Source organism: Odontomachus brunneus, unplaced genomic scaffold (assembly GCF_010583005.1).
Source record: "Odontomachus brunneus isolate Ranch 3 - 2012 unplaced genomic scaffold, Obru_v1 Obru_scaffold_006, whole genome shotgun sequence".
Taxonomy (NCBI): domain Eukaryota; kingdom Metazoa; phylum Arthropoda; class Insecta; order Hymenoptera; family Formicidae; genus Odontomachus; species Odontomachus brunneus.
The window spans coordinates 344,761-358,919 of NW_022639456.1; the positions used below are offsets into that span (position 1 = coordinate 344,761).

At 40.6% G+C, this 14,159-nt stretch overlaps 1 protein-coding gene across 2 annotated transcripts in view; it reads right to left on the bottom strand.

Moving 5' to 3' along the window:
* Positions 1-536: 536 nt before the first annotated feature.
* LOC116852695 (protein kinase C, brain isozyme) overlaps positions 537-14,159 on the bottom strand; it is an 82,352-nt gene continuing 68,729 nt past the window's right edge. For both annotated transcript variants that reach the window (XM_032833303.1, XM_032833293.1), the window contains exons 5-14: positions 13,214-13,342; positions 9,349-9,502; positions 8,228-8,456; positions 7,779-7,910; positions 7,529-7,702; positions 7,105-7,196; positions 6,528-6,729; positions 5,875-6,063; positions 5,659-5,799; positions 537-5,537 (exon numbers count right to left, since the gene is read on the bottom strand). In XM_032833303.1, the coding sequence (XP_032689194.1) occupies positions 5,385-5,537; positions 5,659-5,799; positions 5,875-6,063; positions 6,528-6,729; positions 7,105-7,196; positions 7,529-7,702; positions 7,779-7,910; positions 8,228-8,456; positions 9,349-9,502; positions 13,214-13,342 (1,595 nt within the window). In that variant the 3' untranslated portion in view covers positions 537-5,384. The remainder of the gene's footprint in view (positions 5,538-5,658; positions 5,800-5,874; positions 6,064-6,527; positions 6,730-7,104; positions 7,197-7,528; positions 7,703-7,778; positions 7,911-8,227; positions 8,457-9,348; positions 9,503-13,213; positions 13,343-14,159) is intronic.

Here is a 14,159-nt window from a genome sequence, read left to right on the forward strand (position 1 = left end):
CAACGATAATATACACTATAATATGTATCGATTTCTGATATGTTGGTTATTGTAACGACTGATTACTGTAATGATCGATTACTGCAACGATAGATTATTTTTCAAAGTTTTATTAGTGGAGTCGTATTAAAAATGCCAACTTAAAACTTTCGAATTAAGAGCGTCATAAAATACGAAATTTAAATCTACTAATAATCTTATAGAGTATTGCACAAAAAATATTTTCTTTAAACATTAATTCTCTTGAAATAAGTACACGATGGGAGAAAAATCGTTTGCACGTAAAGGCGTTTAAAGGGGCTTTAAACAAAGCTTCTTATGACACGATTCGGAACTTTTATTACGACATTATAAATGCACAAAAACATCTTAAAAATATGCGTGTACGTGTAAATACGTGTGTATTATAAGGGCATGTAATTAAGAGAACGACAGATTTTTAATTACAGCATGGGAGGATGAATAGAGCTACGCGATTGGTATTATCTTTGTCTATACATTCTATGTCTCTATCTCCTACCTTCTTCCTCGTTATCTTTTTTTCATTTTCACATTTTTGCTTGCTACTCCTTTTATTTAACTTAAAAGCTAATTAACGCGCTAGTCAACCGCTCAACTACATTCCGCGATTACGCGCGCGATACGCACGCATTTGTAGCATTTGCAATTAATAAAGAGCGACAATATTTAGCAACTGATATCCATCTCGACAAATTTCGCAAACGATCACAATCCGAATGCGCTCATCACAACGCATTTCTTAAATTCTTTCTACGGAAAAATAAATGTAAATGTTTTAAGATCAAGAGGTGCGTTATGCGAAAAAAAAATTAATCCTCAAATAATTTCACATAGATAAAACGTAACAACTTTTCACTATACTTTATTATATTTGATGAAATGAAAAGAATGTACTGTCGCTACGAATGCGTTACGTACACGAACATTGTCCCAGTTCGCGATTCTGATAGAAAAATATGTCGCCCTGCTCCCAACGTCTTGTTTCTACTTTCCTTCGTTTGAGAATTCATTTCTTATTTGATGCGCAGATTTTTCCGATTTTCCCGTTCAGAACTGAGACAGACGAGCGCGCGCGCACTCGCTATATCGGTCCCCGAAATCGTGTCAATAAAAATGTACTCTACCCCTTATCTTCCAAAAAGGTCAAAGTGTAACATCTAGAACAAGACTAGAAAAGATTGAGAGAGAGAGAGAGAGAGAGAGAGAGAGAGAGAGAGAGAGAGAGAGAGAGAAAGAGAGAACATCAAAGGAAAAATGAGGAAAAGAAAGGAAGAAAGATGGACAGATCGAGAATAGAGATCGCGGTTGTATCGAGAGGAGATAATAGCCACATCTCTGTTAAGAGAAATAAAACAAGCACAAATGTTGTAAAATCCATTGTAAACTTATTTGACATTTGTCATTAAGACTTTGTCGCTTTTTTCATCATTCATCTGACTAGACCAACCATTGATCAGTCACGCAGGAACAAAAGTAGATTGCTAAGAATGTGTTTCGATCTCTCACGAGCATATCACGCCTTCTGTGATTAATTCTAAACAGTATCTGCGTTTCTTCACGTAAGAAACTTGCGTTTCTTATTTCATGTTTGCGTGAGTCGTGCGTCTATTGCAACAGAATATAATGTCATTAACGGAGAACGTCTGAAGTAAAGAACAATTCAAACTTAATTTTGAAAAAAGTAAGGATTTCGGGAGAATATACTGTTTAGAATTAAATTTTCATAAATAACGGATTATCTTTCGAATCTCACCAACGTGTAGAAATATGTCATTGACAATCAATCAGCCGCAAATAAACAAGAGTAATTTGACGGGCGGCTAAAATCGGAACGAAAGAAAATCCTTCACAAAATCGCGCTTCTAGAAATTTGCCGTGGATAACGCACTCTCTCTTTCCCACGAATTTTCGTATGCATCGGAGACTTATCAGCTACTCGGTGTCTTTTTACAAACGTCTAGATCGTGTACAGACTAAAGAGCGCTACGAGAACTGCCACGATCGTGACGAACGAGAGACCTTTACTAGACGCATAGGAAAAGAAGGGAGAAGCGACACAGCCTTCCCCTCTCGAGTTTCATTTCTCTTTTTAGTACAAAAATAGATTTTGGGCGCAGATCGCGCAGCCCCCTGCAGAGATATTCAAGGTCCGCGTTTAACACAAAGCGCAAATTTAGTATCCGTGTCGTGGTGCCTGTCGCAAATGAGAGACACGTTTGTTTGGATTTTCGGAGCGTGGAATGATATACACTTTGACAGATACAGAGATTTCGTCTTTTCTTTTATTGTTACTTAAAGTATAATATCGAGGATAATAAGCAAGAAATCGTGTGTATAATGTCCGTTGAACGAATGCGGAACGGAGGATAAATAGAGAGCTAATTAGTGTGAAACTAGAGTCACACTTGAACCTCCTTGTAAGGACGCAATTATATAATACAACAGATCGGTACATAATAATCGTAATAACGTATCGCGCTACCGCAGAAGGAATAATGAAATTCTGCCGCCGATACTCGCGGGCTACGTGAGTCACGAGTTTCCAAAATTACGCCGGTGAGCCCGAGTAGCTGGAACGACAATGTGTTTGTATGTGTGTTCGTAATTACGCGGTGAGACTGCGCGAAGTCGCCCGATCGAAGAGCAAGATCGAATCGCCCGCTGAAAAAAAGGGGCGAGAGAGCTACGTTAAATCTTTATTATTGGAACACGTTCAATAATAACTGATATCTTCGAGTCGCAAAGAAATGCCCGCGAACCCGCATCCTTTCGTCGCGGTGATACATATACGGTGTATATGTGTATAGGTACTGTAATTAAACATTTTCAAAGAGAGAAACATACAATCGAACTCGTCGTGTTCAGAACGTGTTTCTATCCATGACGCGGATATAACGAGAATGCTCCGGATTCCGCCATGACAAAGTTACGACGATGCCTCAGTCGCGAGGCAAAAATTCCGGAATTTCGCTTACACAATAGAGAGAGACGCGAGACGAGAAAAAGGATACGAGCTCGACCTTGAATCTTTATACATATACCGCAACTCGACGATAAACAGCGACTGTCTTTCCGTTCAATGATATGCTCCACGAAGAGCTTCGAAAACAAAGAAAATATAACCATTTGATCTCTCCTATCCCCGCACCCTTAAAGCAAAGTTCTCGCGTAAGAAAGCCTCTTCATCGTTACTTTTCTTTTCCTCGGCGATATCGTACAATTTGTTGTAATTAGCGCGAATAAGCTCGAAGAAGTCGCTCGTCGAGTTGCCAATACCGGATGTACAAAAACGAAGGGAAAGCTCGTCGCCAAACTCGTCGAGCCTGTCGACTACATCTACAAAGATTACGCGCGCTGATTAATTAATAATCATTAACGTTACTATATATTGATGATCGGTGCGCGCGCCGTAACCGCGCTGAAAGAAACGCAGGATCGACGAGAAAAATATATCGCATGAAATCTCGAGTATGCCTCTTCTCGTACTCTTTCTCCTTTAATTTATCCTTTTATATTAGCTTATACCAAGTTTCGCTAAGATCCCTTCGATCCTATTCTATCCTACCCTCCTCGACGAGACGAAGCAGGAAGACTCGGCGAGAAGAGGCGCACCAATGAAACTACATAGGACGTGAGGAGAGCGCTAAGTGGATCAAGACAGTGTTCTTGATCCTTTCGATTGTCTGCGAACGCAAAATGATCTCTTGCGCGCGAGTGCCTTCTTTTTTTTGTAAGGCGTGACGATATATATATATATATAAATATATATATATATATATATATATATATATATATATATATATATATATATATATATTTATATTTATATTTATATATAACAACATATATTATTACGCAAGATCGTAAATCTCGTCTCAGAGGAGCATACGATGAGAAATAATATGTACATTGTGTGTCACATGTGTGATCGCAGAAAGTCTGAGACATATTAGTCGTGTGTATTCTCGCATATTCGTCCCGCGTAAAACGTTATTGCACTCAATATCGCGCGCGGCGTATATCGCATCAGCAAAAGGTGAGTAAAACTACAACGTACATCGCCGCTTTAATATTGTCGACTTTATCATCCGCGTATCCGCGGAACTATTGTGTTGATACGACCCGCCTCATTTCTACATTGTCCGACGCGCGGTGATTTCACTTTCCTCCATCGACATTGGCTCAGCGCGTCTCGCGAAAAACGTTCCGTCATTACTTACTGATCTATTATATACGAGTCTATCGGGTATGATTTCTGTAGCCATATCCGCGCTCTCATCGAAGGACGACGGAGAAAAATCAGAAAAGATATTTCAGACTCGTGCTTCCGTAACGGTTAAGGGAGAAAGGAAAATATATCGTACATCGTCTTGTGAGACTAGATAGTGTAAATGTGAATGCATAAATGTACGTGTAACCGCACGTACGTACGTACGTGTGTGGTATGTGTGTGGTGTGTGTGTGTGGTGTGTGTCTGTCAATATGACAGTCGACCTCGACGTAGCACTAATAAATTCTTAACCCGTCGTAAATCCGGAGAATCTAAGGACCCGGCTCTAAAGATCCGCTACTTAAGAAGATTAAACCGACGAGAAGTGCAACGTTAACGAAATATTGATATAAATTTAATATGTATAATGTATATATATATTATATATATGCAATATATACCGCGTAAAGTGACTGTATGTATATGTATATATAATCATATATTCATTTTTTCATTCGTCCAATATATATATTATATATACTCTGGAAGGCGACAGTAGAGACTACTGAAGTAAATGCATAGTAATTACGCAGAAAACGAAGACATTGATTTTGAAATTTTCTTTCCTGCCGATGGCGTCGCATTTTCTTCTTTTTTTCTTTCTTCTTTTCTGCTATGCAGGAACGCAACATTTTTACCCGCGCTATTTCTCCGTCCGTCGACTTCATCTTTCTCTTGCGACAGCTATCGCGGATTTGTTCGACGAATCTTCAGCACCTACTTTCTTCCTCAATTTTCTTCTTTACAGCGCAATGGTACATACGCGATTATCGCACGCGACTACTTACAAATACATCAAAGTCTCGCGCTCTTATTAAGAAGATTCGGAAATGACAGTGTCTTAGGTTCTCGCTTTCTCCACTTTCACGAGAATGTTAGAGCGAGACTCAGAGAGAGAGAGAGAGAGAGAGAGAGAGAGAGAGAGAGAGGGAGAGGGAGAGGGAGAGAGAGAGGCAGAAAGAATGAGAGAAAGAGAGAGAAACGAAAAAGAAACTGATAGAGAGCGAGAGAGGAGAATGAGAGAGCGATAAAGAGGAAGATGAACGACGAGGAATGAAGTGGAGAGTGGGTACGGACCTGAGATAGTATTCGCTTAAATATGTTGCACAAACTCGGGATTGAGAAACGAAAAGCCCATAAATTCCGTCTGGTCCAAGTTCATCATAAACAGCTTATCTGTGGGAGTCAGGTCCGTTTTTTCCGAGGTGAACTGTTTGTCGAAATTACTGACGTCCTTACGGTGTTGCTGAAACGCACGACAAACCATCACCGTAATAAATACTCTTAGTATTTAGTAGTAAGTATACGTAGTAATACTCTTCCCGAGAAATGAACAAGAGGTATTCATCTATCGGCTAGATACTTACAATCTTTGGCTTGAAGGGTGGCTGTACTTCGCGATTTTCTATCTTTTCCCAGTCGATACGTCGAAAGAACGCGTGACTTCGGACGTCGTCTTCGCCGCGCATTCCGCAGCCTAGTCTCTTGCTGGGATTCTTCGTGAGGAACTGCAACACACGCGAACTCGTCTTTGGGAAACCGACAATAGAAATGATCACAAACACACCAAAATGTGCGCTTACCGCTTTACAAACTTCTTTGGCCTCTTTGGACAGACTCTTCGGATAACTGACATTGTGGTCCGTGATCGCAGAGAACAATTCATCCTCGTCCTCGCCGTCAAACGGTGGCTGACCCACTAACATTTCGTACAGCAACACACCGTAAGCCCACCAATCGACGGACTTGCCATAAGGCTGATATAAGATAATCTGCGCAAACACGAAGAGCAACGTGATTCTCAAAAATAAGTTGATCTTAAAGTTCTGCTGGTATTTTACCGGATAACTACCGAGGATTGGCTGGATGGCATAATCATCCTGGTTATTCCGATTACTCCTCGCGACATTCAGAGTTGATTTTTCTTAGCGGAAGCATCGAGATATTAAAAGGTTTCGAGAAATAAGCCATTTCGAGTGGAGGGCTTCCTGCGTACTAAGTTTCAAAGGCGAAGATAAATAACACTATTTGTCGTTTCTCATCTAAGTTGGCTTTAACAGAATATTAAGCTCAACTACGATATCGAAGCAAGTATCGAACGATGCGTAAGGAACGACGATCTTCCTATGGATTCGAAAAATCGACTCCGGATCTCGTGAGGAATGATGTCACGCGCTCACTGCTCGCCACCAATTGAGAACGCGCGGTACATATAAGATCTACGTGAAGTATTCACCTCGGGCGCTATGTAATCGGGCGTGCCGCAGAAGGTTTTGGTGGTCTTGTCACCGGTGATGCCCTCCTTGCACATACCGAAATCCGCGATCTTGATGTGGCCGTCCTGATCCAGCAGAACGTTGTCGAGCTTGAGGTCGCGATAGACGATTCCGCGCGCGTGCAAGTAGAATAAACCGATCGCAATCTCGGACGAGTAGAATCTGCAAACGCGGACGGCGCGATCATTCAAGCGAAAGAATCGGTGAGTACGTAAGGAATAAAATAACCGGGAACGCGCGAGCAAACAGTCGAGGTTAATGAGTAAAAATTAAGGTCACCGACGACGGCGACGACGAGGACGAAGCTGCCGTCGCCGTCGCCATCGTCGTGCGCAAACGTCCGCCTCGAGACACATCTCCCGGGTACGATCGGTTTTCATTTCGTATTCGGAACGTGTTGAGAAAGTTCGACAACGTGAATCGCTCGAGAGTTCTCGTCCCGGCGCGTTCCCACGTCGTCTCACAGCGCTTTAATAGAGTTAAGGATATCGATCCGCAAGTTAAAGCGGAGCACGTTCACGGACGCTAAATACTCACACTGCCACCGGCTCTTTAAATTTGCCACACTGCTGTATTTGGTACATCAGATCGCCGCCGTTCACGTATTCCATCACGAAGTACAGACGGTCCTGAAGCGGAAAGCAGAAAGCGGATCCCGTAAGCCGCCTTTGGCGAGCAAGTGTTCACTTAATCTTTCATCGCGTTTCACATCGTTTTGCGTACGAGAGAGCCCTTACATGCCCTTCGCGCTTTCCTTTGCGAAAATTTCATCCAACGTTTAACAAGCTGCTTATTCTACATTAAGAACGTTTGAATAATCTTTTCTTCATTATATCGCATATGAAACGAATACCGATACTATACTTGATCCGACTCAGCCAATTCGTCTTATCAAATCGTTCGGATCTTTTCAAATTTACATAATTCAGACTGCGATATGTGTGTGTGTGTGTATTCGTACCATCGTCTGGAAGCAAGAATGTAGTTGCACCAGGAAAGGCGGCTTACTCGACAGCGCGAGCACGCGTTTCTCGACCATCGTGCATTCCACATCGTCGTCCTGGATAATGATGTCTTTCTTGAGGATCTTGATGGCGTACAGTTCGTCGGTGCCTTTCCTCTCCGCCAGCAATACCTTGAATTAATCGATCTCGTCGGGACACGGCCGAATTCGCGCACAGCTATTTTCCCCGTCAATCGCCGGGACTCACCTTGCCGAAACTACCTTTGCCGAGTACCATCAGAAAGTTGAAGTCGCTGGCTCGTATCAGATCGCTCTTGCCCATGTTATGCGGCACGTCTTTATCCTGGGATGTATGTGTCTTCTTCGTCACCGAAGTTTTCTGCATAAAGTTAGTGAAACGTTCACGCGTACATATAAATCACATTCGCGGACCCGAGTATTTGTTCTCTCGAATAGAACGATATTCGGCATATAACGCGGTTATTTAAAGCGAGCTTTGAATTCCTGCACCGCGTAAATAATGTCCAGCAACTTTAATAACTTTAATAACTATTTTTTTATCATAATAAAATAAATTATTGACAATAACCGGCCGTTAATTCCCGATGATTTCACGACAAATAACACGCTCGTCTGTTTTCATATTTTAACGGGACACATGGGTCGCGATGCCGCGTCAGATGGACAAATAAATACCCGCATTTTGGTTTTAAGCTCGGCGAGATCGACGCCCTCCTCAGGAACAGGTACATTGTAGAACTCTCCCTCCTCTTGGGTGAGCAGCTTGAACCAACCACTCGCGGGCGCTTTGATAAGCTCTGATATGCCGAAGGACAGGGAACCCATAAAATCGTTCCTGGACGTCCGATCCCAATCCCATACTTCGATCAACAGCCGCCTATCTTTATCCTCGGACTTGAGATCGCTAATAGAAGAAATCAAATCGTTGCTTTATCTTACGAAAGTAAGTAATTCCAATCATCGGTAATTCAATCTCGAAATGCGCCCCTCCGACTTGCACGACCTTTCCACACGTTATTAATGGATTTAGATTCAGAGTACGAGAGACGGAGTTGTCTTATTAAGAGAAAAAAAAAGGAAACACATCTAGAGAGCAAATTTTGCGATTGTGTTGCTAAAAAAAAATTACTGATCTAGTTAGAATTCTAAATGTCACAGTTAAAATTTATCGCTGTTTTTTGTATCTGCTAAAAAATTGGAGAAGGATACGTAGAATTTACACAGTAGTATTTTAACAACATCTGCAAATAGATTTACGTGAGTGTGAGAATTATATATTCGTTTGTCTCTCGTCGCTAGTCTTTTTTTTTTGTCTATCACATTCACTTTTATAAAACTTTCATGGGACAATTTTCACTATGACTGCAAAACATTTTTCTTTTTGTGAGTGATGTAATTGATATCGAGACGAGATGAGACTGACGAGAGAAATCAAGCTCACGAATTTAGATTTAAAGCGATTCAGTCACGAGGGAACAGATGATGTTTACCGAAATCCCTCGCGCAACACGTTCTGACGTTTCGTGATTCGGGAACGTTCCAGCGGAATCGATATTCGCCTGGACGAGGTTGTAGTTCGTCAGTAGAGCAAACATAAGCGGAAACGTGTCTGCCGTCTCGAATTACACGATATAACACAGCCGGAGAGTATTCTCGAGCGAGGGAACATCTCGCGAACGACGCTTCTTTGTTCGCGGAACAGTTTAATTCCCCGGGAATAAAGATCTAATTGTCCGGAGCGGACTTACGGTTCTCCCGATCGGTGAGGAGGACCGAAAAGGAGGACGACTACTTACAAGATGATTGTCTCATTCCATTCTGGATTTAAGCACGACTTGATTGTCTTTGTTTTCTTCTTCACGTTGTCCGAGTCCGGGATTAGCTTCAGCTTAACGTAAGGATCCGACAGCCCGTTCGGATCCATCGGAATGAGATTTCTTCCCTCCCGCACTGCGAACCAACAGATTCAAGTCTTTTAGGAGAAATTCGCAAACGATGACGCGTAACATGTATTTAGCCGTGAAACGAGTATTTTGACGCGAATAAAGAGACAATTTGACGGTAGGCGCGCCTTACAAACGAGCTCGAAAGATGCACATAGAAAACCACATATTGCATCCATGTAAATGTTATTTGCTTCATCCAAGTAAATGTTATTTGCTATTTAAGTACTTTATAAGTTTATACATCCAGAAATCTATAATAAGATGATTTATCATACACAATTTATCATAAACAATTGAAAATTTATTTGTGAAATACGAAGTTTATTTCTGTGAATAAAATTTATATCTCGCAACTGAATTTCCAAATATTTCTTTCTCGACCAAATTAGATGCACGATTTGTACGACGACTTTCTTCTTCGCGATCGATATTCCTTTACGATTATTTGTCTTTCCACTCCCGAAAACATCGATTACCCGTAAATTGCCGGGCGGTCTCATTTACATAATCTTAGTCGTTAAAATTAGCCCCAGATAAGAGAGAGAGAGAGAGAGAGAGAGAGAGAGAGAGAGAGAGAGTGCGACGTCTTATAATAATTAATAATACTTCAGCTAATAGAGGAGTGAATGGGTAAAAGAGGGGATTAATTGAGGGGCGAAAAATCGAGCTTTGTTTGCCGCGCGCAGAAGGCTGCGATAAGTACGTTTTATCGTTGATTTTAATTAAACCTCGGCGACCGACGACGTTAATATCCTGCCTGCCGCTGGCACGTTGCGAACGGTACAGAAGAAAGCTAATTTTCAAGATAATCGACAGGTGATAAGAGTGCTGTGGCAGCCGACACGCCATTTCGCCGCGGCGTTTATCGCACCCCAATGAAAGTACAGCGATACGCGGCCGAGATGTCGCGGTATTTTACAATTTACAAATTGATTACGAATCGCCTCCATTCGCGAATGATAACACCTTCGCTCCCGCCAAATGTTGCTGTTCCCGTGTACAGCCCGCGCGATTCACAGATATGGAAATTTATTTGAAGGTTGCATTTCCAATTCAAGGAGACGTACATTGAACGAGACTCGAAGCATTCGTCCGATAATTGTACAAATTGACAAAATATAGCTCCTCGCGACGAGAAGCTGAACACATACAGTATAATTCTGAACGCACTCTCGCCTGTCTTTGGAACGCGAATGCAACCTACCGAAAGCCGCCGGCGCTCGTTGGTTACCGAGTATTAGCAAGTCGAATATCCGCTTTTAAGGTGTTTGTAACACCGAGCCATATTCACCGAAGCGACAAATATTATTACGATTCAAACGGAGCGCGCGCAAAACGCGATAGCCGGGCGCGGTTGAGAGAAAGGATGAGAGAGTTGGCCGATCCCTCGCGCTCTTCGTAAACCGATTTGAGGGCTATAGAAAATTTAATGCACTCAAGTCGCGGCGAATTTAGGGAGAGTTAGAGAATATCGCGCGAGTACCAGCTGCGGATAATTACGCTCTCAGGGTTGTAACGACATTCAGACGCTATTACGATGGCCTCCGCCCGATAATAACGCCCGTTCGCACTTACCGGATCTCACCGGCCCCGGTAATTCACGTGCGGTTCCACAGACGCAACGATCAATAAGAAACACGATTTCTCCTGCTATTTAACCGAAATTATCGATCTTGATGACGCAGAAACGTCGCGATAACGACGGTTTTATTAAATCTTGGCGAAGCGCATCTTCATGAGCCCAGAAAAGGAGGCATCCTAATTAAATTTTAACGAGGAAGCAATATTCGTGAGCTCAGCTGATAAGGATACTTTAACGAGCTATTAATATCGCGATATTGTAATGATCTCACTCTATGATTCTCACTACACTGAGAAAAATATCTTTAAAAAATATTTATTTGGTTGTTGTTGAATAGAGAATAATAATATATTCACTTAAATCCAAATTCTTTGATTTTAATGGAATAAACAATTGCGTTCACGAAAAGCTAAGGTTTTTTTAAGATTTATTTTTCGTATTTATAGATATTTTTTCTCCTACTATCTCGTACGATCACTCGAAGCATTCGTTGAAGCTCGATCATTTGTATATTATTCGGGATTAAACATACTTAATTATCCTGTTTACGATATCACTGGGAAAAAAGCAGCAATGTTTTCTTTTTCCAGTCGCGGAATGACTGCACCGTGAAAAACACGCTGCGAAGGTTCGCGTACGAGAACGTTTCGTCGTCATGGCGCATTCACTGTGGCGAAATTTAAATCGGAAATTCTATCGCGACGCGATCGAACCGCCTATTAACTGAATTAAAAGCCCCGCCCTGTACTTCACATTTGAATGCAATATCGAAACGCGAGGTCGTAACTAACGATGATTTTTTAATTTTTACCGAAGCGGAAAAATCGTGAAAAAGGTCGGTGTGAAATATTTTTACACCGTTCGGGGTAAAACTGTGATACACACAAGTCGACATAAATGAGATTTTCTTATCTATTAAGTTATTGCATAATTTCGTACACTTATCTTGGACGCGCAAAAGTATTATTATTAGATTATTAGATTTGTGTTTTAACTGTGCCGCTAGTTTGGCTGTATATTACCTTTACAAGTTGTAAATAATAATAGTCAATATATTGTTCATTACCTAAATTCTTCAAAATTATATCAATTTTTTAATTTTATTCAAAAATACAGCAGAAATTATGCAACACAACTTAATACATATATATATATATAGATATATATATATATATATCCACTTTTGCGTGCGTTTAATTTGATACAACATTGAATTCTCGATTTTTCTCTTCGCAGAACCGTGGAAAGCTATTACAAGGGGCAGTCGTGCATTTTGCATTTTCAATTTTCTTGCCGCAATCTCTCCTTTTCGCGTCTCGGAATAGAGAAAATACAACTGGCACATAAATTCTAACCTGCCTGTATATTGCTGCAAAATACTATTGCAAATCATACGATCGTGTAATCAATATATTCGGCAACATTTTCTATTAGTTCAAATATTACATAACATTGTCAATGTAGCAGCAGTACGATGAAGATTGAAGTAATTTCGCAAGGTGGAAATAGTAAAAAAATATAATCCTCTACGAACACTTCTTATGTCCTCAATAGGATCGTTCTAAAACCAAAAGGAAAATATTCCGAAATATTCGAAAAAAGGACTGCAATTGCAAAGTGCTATTTCATGTAATCCCATATTATCAGAGTATTTCTCTTCTAGAAAGAAAAAGAGAAAATGGGAGAGAAAAGGAATAATATCGTGCTTAAAATATTTTTTTTTTTATTTTGAAAGAAACCATTTGAGAGAAAAAATCTGAAGAATATTTATTCGGTGTAGCTACTGATAACACATTTAAATTATTTTATTTAAGTAGAATGGACAATTGTTTTCATGAGATTCAACGATTTCAGAAAAATATATACTTTCTCATTTGGAAAAAAACGTTTTCTCTGTGTAAAAATACATGTATTGGTACAAGTAAATAGTTATTAGTATCCACGAAATAAATATTTCTTATTTCTTGAATATTCTTTCTCTCAGTGTAGAGAAGAGAATTTCGCTGAGTATATGAGATTGTATATTTGGGGTATATTTCACCGAAAATTCGGAAAATGCGACGGGTAGAAAAGTCGAGAGATAAAAGGTGCTGGAAATATGCGAGCATGAAATCAGTGCAAGTCGATACGTACCTTCTATATTGAGCTTGCTACCGGAACACGTGATGTGCAGGTGTATACGACCACGTCTTTCGGTGTGATCGCATCCGCATAGATTCGGCACGCTCTCCTCGCACCTCTTGTGCACGTTCATGTCGCATGCTGCGTCATCAGATCATCAACCATTATCATTATCGGTCGTCGTGATCCATCTCCTCTCTCTTTAATGCCGCGACGAGATATCGGAACATCGCGTTCATTTCCAACGTTCGGCCGTCGGAAACCGCAGCTGTCGCTCGCATGCCGCGAACCGCGTGTTGTCGCGTGCGATATTTGCTCGCAGTTTCCACGCATTCTCAAGCTGATCTCGTGGAATACGAGAAGCTCTTGAGCGCAGCTGCAGTCGCGAGTACGTACGCGTGGGAGACTTGTGAATCGAGAATCGAGTAAATGAGTTGTTCCCTTCGAAAGTGGTGTACGTCTTGTTACTTGAAACTTTTACACAATAGAAAATATAATAGTAAAATTACAACAAAGTTCCTGTAATCTTGGAGACCACATAAAATTATATCTATTATAAAATTACTCTATATATATATATATATATATACATGTTTAAAAATCTTATGCGCGTTGAACTTTCTACTACAAATTATTGCAATTGCTTAAATGCTTCTTGCATCGTACATATACATACTAGAATAAGTAGATTATCAAATTTACTATTTCTATATTTTAATTTATACTGCTATTTCTATTAGGACCTTAACTTAGTTTCCGCCCAAAAAATACTGAGAAAAAGCATTTATTGTAAAAAATTTATTTAAATTATTTCAATGAAAGTATTTTCCATCACTTTCTACAACTTTTTGCCATCTTTCTGGCAACTGGGCGATACCATCTCGATAAAACGATGTTTGTTTCGAAGCAATCCATTCGTCCACCCATTCTCGCACTTCTTCAACATTTCGGAAGCGTG